We start from the raw sequence: 6,000 nt of genomic DNA, 5'->3' as shown, positions 1-6,000 counted from the left end.
GACACCAGTGGCCGTTAAAGAAACTGCAGCCAGTCTCATGCTCGTTCTCGATGGGCACACTCGTACGAGCATGAACACAACAACCAGAGTTGCCATAGCAACCACAGACAGCTCATTGAGATTCACCAGCATGTTTACAAATGTAAGAAAAGTTACAGTACTGTAAGGTTATTGTTTGACAGAACATATTTTAGCAAAATGTTGCAGTGCTACTTTATATTTTCAACAGAAGTCTACTTCTAAAAGTTTTGTAACACGACACTGTAAAACACACTCCCGACACTCACAATCTTAATGCACTCGTGCTCTGAATAAAGATAATTCATATAAGAAAGTAACTTTTGAAACGGTCCTTTGCTACATGCTATCGTTAGTAGGGATGGCCCGATACCATTTTTTTTTAAAACCGATACGAGTACGAGTATTTACATTAGTGTACTTGCCGATACCGAGTACCGATACCGATATATCTACCGCAAAAGTAGCTAGGCTAAAAAAAAAGAAGACAGAACACTATTTTAGAACACAGATTAGAAGACTGTTTTTATTTTCTTCTCTGCTTGTTTTAACAAGTTTAAAAATAAATAATAATGAGTAAAATAATAAATATAGGCAATTTCAAAAATAAATTATATTTCTGTGTAAACAAAATGCCTCAACACTGGCACTCTTCACAAATCTTCAGTCTTCACAACTGACAAAATATCAATAAAACATATTGTACAGTCAACAACGTCAACTCAAATATATAGCAATGAAACTAATTGCCACCATCTCCAGATTTCAATTTAACAAAATTTGAATGTAACTGTTGCGTAGTCTCAATTAAACATTTACATATTTCAACTAAACAAACATTAATGTAGCTATTGCAGTCTCAATTAAACTACTGCATATTTCAATTAAACATCAATTAAACTTTTTGGAACAGTAACAGTTCCCTTGTTTCAATTAAACAAACATTTCAGTCAGCAATGTGATCTGAACTAGCTTTAAGTGCTTTTTGGGAGAATGAGAGGCAGGTTCTTTTTGATGAACAAAATCATCTCTGCATGATCTGCTGTGATTCTGTTTCTGCTTTCATTCACAATATGTGACACCGAGCTGAACAGCCTTTCACTGTCAACACTACTGCATGGTGCTGAGAGGTATCTGGATGCCATTTTGGCCAGAGTAGGAAACCGCATTTTGTTAACTGCCCAGTATTGTAGTGGTTTGTCTTCTCTGGAAATTGTGGTCTCCCCTAGGTATGTCTCTAATTGTGCAGTAGAACCTACTTGAGCTCTGTTTAGCAAGACCAGTGCCTGCTCATCTGCTATTTCATCAAATATACTGTCCAGGCTGCTGCTTGCCTGGTCCCTGCGTGGTTTTCTGGCAGGAGGTTCATGCAGGTCATGATCCTCCTCTTCTCCAGACGAACTCAACAGCTCACGCATCAGCATCTCCTTGGCATTTGCAGCAGTGTTAGTGTTTGAGAAAAAGCGGTTTTTATACCTATAACAGAGGGAGAAAAAAATTAGGCTCTCTGACAATAGATATGTTTGCCTGCCTACATGATACCACTTTGGCTATTAAAAAAATAACAGCCTAATCAAAAAATGTATTACATGAAAATTAAGTACTAAAATGTACTTTTCAGCAAGACATAGGCAACTTTTAGTTTTCAACCCGCTAACCAGCCTAACACACAGACACCTACACACACACACCTACACACACACACCCACACCTACACACACACACACCTACACACACACTCACACACCTACACACACACGCACACACACAAACAAACACCTACACCTACATAGACACACGCATACATAGACACACACACGCATACACACACGCACGCACAGACACACGCACGCACGCACGCACGCACGCACGCACGCACGCACACACACACACACACACACACACACACACACACACACACACACACACACACACACACACACACCTGGGGTCGAGTAGAGTAGCGATGCTGTAGATAGGTTGTTCTTCCACATCGGAAAATCGCCTTTTGACAGCTGCAGCTAAGGTCCCTTTCATAGTTTTGATGCCATGGTCATCGTCGATCTCTCTAGACAAAAATCTCTGCAGTACAGTGACAGCAGGAATCACATCTGCTGCCATAGCATCAGAAGAGCTCACTTTTCGTGTTAACTCCTCAAACGGACCCAGAACAGTCATCATCTTCTCCAGCAGTGCCCACTGGTGTGCCGTGAGATTATCAGGGAGTTCAAATTCAGACACGAAAATTCCCAGAGCCCGTTTCTGCTCAATCAGAGACTGGATCATGTAAAACGTACTATTCCAGCGGGTCTGTACGTCCTGCTGTAGTCGTTTTGCAGGCTGACCGATCTCTAATTGAATGTCTTCAAGGCGGGAGTAGGCTAGAGGAGAATGTTTAAAATGGCCCACGATTTTGCGTCCGATAGCCAACGCATCAGCTACACTTTTCTGTGACAAAAGGCCCTCGTGGACCACCAGCTGGAGAGTGTGAGCGGCACAAGGTAGGCTGGGGAGTCCAGCATCATTCATTCCCTTAATCATATTTTTTGCGTTGTCTCGTAGCACAACGTGGACAGAGGTTTTCGGAATGCACCAGGTCTGAAGCATCCCATTTAACGCATTCGCTATGGCTTGGCTGGTGTGCGATCCCCGAAATGGCTTTGCTTGTAAGGTGGCTTGGCGAAGAGTAAAGTCGTCATCAAGCCATTGCATGGTTAAACTGAGAAGAGACGTAGGACAGACACTGCTTGACCAAATATCTGTTGTAAAGCTAAAAGCCGAAACATCCCGCAAAAGGCCACTGACGTGCTTTTTCACATCATTAAACACTTTAGGTAGCATAGCGTCTGTAATGTAATGGCGACTGGGAATTTCGTATCGCGGCTCCAGTATGCCAAGTAGATGTCGAAATCCTGTATTTTCAACAACCGACAATGGCTGGTCATCAAGTGCAATAAAGTATGCAATTCCCTCTGTTATTTTTAGTGCCCGTGGATTATCTCTGGACATTTTCTCGCGCTTCTGTAAAACCTGTGTTAATGTTGGCTGCTGAGTTGCTTTAGCTTTACTAAACTGTGCGTATTCAGCGCTATGATGCGTCTTCAGATGTTTAATGAGATTGCTGGTGTTAAACGATGTACTTTCTTTTCCTCCTCTCGACACCTTAGCTGAACATAACTTACAGTCTGCCTTGCTGCTGTCATCATCCCTTATCTTGAAATGAGCCCAAACCGCCGACATTATTCTTTCCTCAGTTTCCCTCTTAACTGACAAAGCACTCGCGGCGGGAAGTTTTGTTTAGCAAAAGGTACGTGGTATCGGTGCGTGGTATCGGCGAATTTTTACGAGTACGAGTACGAGTATATCAGGACAGTATCGACCCGATCCCCAATACCAGTATCGGTATCGGGCCATCCCTAATCGTTAGCATTACACCACAAAATAAATGCTATCGTTAGCATTACACCACAAAATAAATGCTATCGTTAGCATTACACCACAAAAACAATAACATAATATATTACAGATGCCCTGTAACTATGTCTTACCTTTGCAGTAAAAAGGAAACCTGCTCAAGGTCTGTTTTCATACCCAGCGCTGACCGGAGCTCCCTCCAAGAATCAAATGCCAATCCCATGTTTAATCTTGTCTCTTCCCCGACGCCCGTTCACGCACTATTTTGGCCTCACTAGATAAGGATTTTTTTTTAACTTACGAGGAGTTTCCGTGAGTGTCTGGATTGTGCTGGAAGTTGGTTGCTTCTTTCCGTCTACAGAGTCCATTTGAAACATGCTAGCGATTGCCGCTGTTTACTAATGACGGCCGTACGCGTCTATATGGAACGCCCAGGTAGACGAGCACGCGCATGACGTCACATTTTGAATTTCGCGCCAATTCGGACCCGACTCCTTCAAACAGAAAAGAGCCTACAGGCTGATAGAGACAACCGTGGAGGACACTCAAGGTGTCATTCTTTCTATTACATTATGGTTGCCTCATAAATATACAAATGAAAACTCTATCTTAAAGATTTTTTTAAGTAATAAGTTACATTCAGCCCCTTTAAATTAATACTGCAAAAAAATACTACTTATTGTTATATAAAATACTAAATTAATTATCTCTCTCTCTCTCTCTCTCTCTCTCTCTCTCTCTCTCTCTGTTAACTATGGGATATGCTCTGCTGATTTAAATCTGTTTCCTTAAGGAACAAGGATCAAGGAAAGGCAATATTTACAGTACTATTCACAGTTAATGTTTAAAGGCAATATCATCCGTTTTTATTTAAACCATTAGGGGTCCTGTCCATCACTGCTGGAATCTTTGTAAAGTCAATCTCTAACCAGCAAATATAGAATTGTAGTTTGTTTTGCTGGTCAACTGCTCCATCTGCAGAAAAAAATGATCTGGACCCTAAAAAAATGTAACAAGGCATAGATGTGTAATACCATACTAAAATGCTAGCTACGACAACACTTGAACAAACACACAGATCTGCAGTAAAATTTGTTATATTATAAATGTGCCTTTACTGTTTTAACATGACACACTCGATTATCCGAGTGTTTGGAAAGGTTACAGCAATAGCGATATGAACATTATGCTATGACAGGCAACCGCACATCCTAATTGACCTTGACAACATTTGAATTAAATTCATTTGTAAATTATTGTGTAGTATGAAAGCTGTGTTTTTATACAGAAAAACTCCTCCATTAACTTTTATGTTGCATAGTGGATTATATTGCATTAAATGTGTAGATGGAGGTGTTATCAGAAAACGTAGTAAATCCACTCAATCGGAGGAGCTGACCGGAAATTAGTCAGATGAATGCACACAAATTTTACTTAGTTGAACCTCAATATGTTTTCCAGAAATTGGTTTAACGCATCTATCCACTTGAGTCTATCACAGTCTAGCACTGCCATTTGAGAAATATTTTGACGCAGTGGCAACATCATAAATCCCAATGTGATTGATGCAGCTCAGATAGAGGTGCATATTTAATGAGCATTACTTTATTTTTAGTAGAAAATGTAACAAAGGAGCATAACATAATACAGTTGTACATTTAATGAGCATTACTACTGACACCAGAGCTATACTTGCTGAGCAAATTAAAACATCATAGTACAACACAGCAGAATTTTATTATTTGCGAATTTCATATATTCTTGTTAATTTCCATATCATGTCATCTAGAGGCTATGTGGTAACGTTAGCCCTATGCACACAGTTTATTCAGTCACACACAGAAATACGATAATAAAAGGCAGAAAGGGGTGGGGGTAAAGTTATGCCCTCTCATATATCTTTAGTTCAGGTAGCCAAGTATAAATCACATGCAGATAGACCCAGCAAACATTCATCAACAATTTACCTGCTTAGTATGCCTTATCATGAAAGCCAGGGCTGGCTACAAAAAGTGAATTGAACAAACGACTTACTCAAAAGAATTGCAGGCGACGAGTGTGGCTACTGAACCGTCTAGGTACTGTATCCTTCCATTGCTTGTGCATTTGTGTGTCAAATCTTTCTCGAATGCAAGCTGCACCAACCTGGCCTTTCTCTCGTGTAGCATTGTGCGTCTGTGTTCCGAAAAAACATTTTTCAAAGTGGAGAATGAATTCTCACACATTGCTGTTGATGCACCAAATGTTAATGCATGTTTGAAAGCAGTCAGCACACTGGGCATGGCAATCAGATGGTTGTGGTACGTTGAGAGGATGTGCTGTATGGTCCAGTCTCCCTGCATTGCTAGCTTTTGTGACATTAAAAACTCTTTAGCAACTTCAAACTAAAACTCAATTTTCTGAACACCACCATGTTTCCCCGACATAAGTGCAGCTCCATCACAAACCTGACTCAGAATTTTTGAGCTATCTAAGCCAACTTTGTTAAGCTCAGTCAGAATGGGGTCAGTTAATGTGTGTGTGTCACCTTTCTGAGCCGTAGCGATGCACAGTAGACGTTCTGTAACT

At 40.7% G+C, this 6,000-nt stretch overlaps 1 protein-coding gene across 1 annotated transcript; it reads right to left on the bottom strand.

Annotated features, from left to right (window-relative positions):
• Window positions 1-992: 992 nt before the first annotated feature.
• LOC141279934 (zinc finger BED domain-containing protein 4-like) lies at window positions 993-3,258 on the bottom strand. The gene is made up of 2 exons (XM_073811498.1): window positions 1,964-3,258; window positions 993-1,494 (listed from the first exon to the last, which is right to left on the bottom strand). The coding sequence occupies exons 1-2, from the start codon at window positions 3,256-3,258 to the stop codon at window positions 993-995; spliced, it is 1,797 nt and encodes a 598-aa protein (XP_073667599.1).
• Window positions 3,259-6,000: the final 2,742 nt, after the last annotated feature.

This window comes from Paramisgurnus dabryanus, chromosome 13, assembly GCF_030506205.2.
Source record: "Paramisgurnus dabryanus chromosome 13, PD_genome_1.1, whole genome shotgun sequence".
NCBI classification, from domain to species: domain Eukaryota; kingdom Metazoa; phylum Chordata; class Actinopteri; order Cypriniformes; family Cobitidae; genus Paramisgurnus; species Paramisgurnus dabryanus.
Note: the sequence above shows the minus strand (reverse complement) of the source record. Positions and strands in the feature narration are given on the sequence as shown.

Coding starts and splice junctions, on each gene's coding strand:
- LOC141279934 (XM_073811498.1), bottom strand. CDS start 3,258: ATGTCGGCGGTTTGGGCTCATTTCAAGATAAGGGATGATGACAGCAGC. Junction 1,495..1,963: donor GCTACTCTACTCGACCCCAG/GTGTGTGTGTGT, acceptor CCTCTGTTATAG/GTATAAAAACCGCTTTTTCT.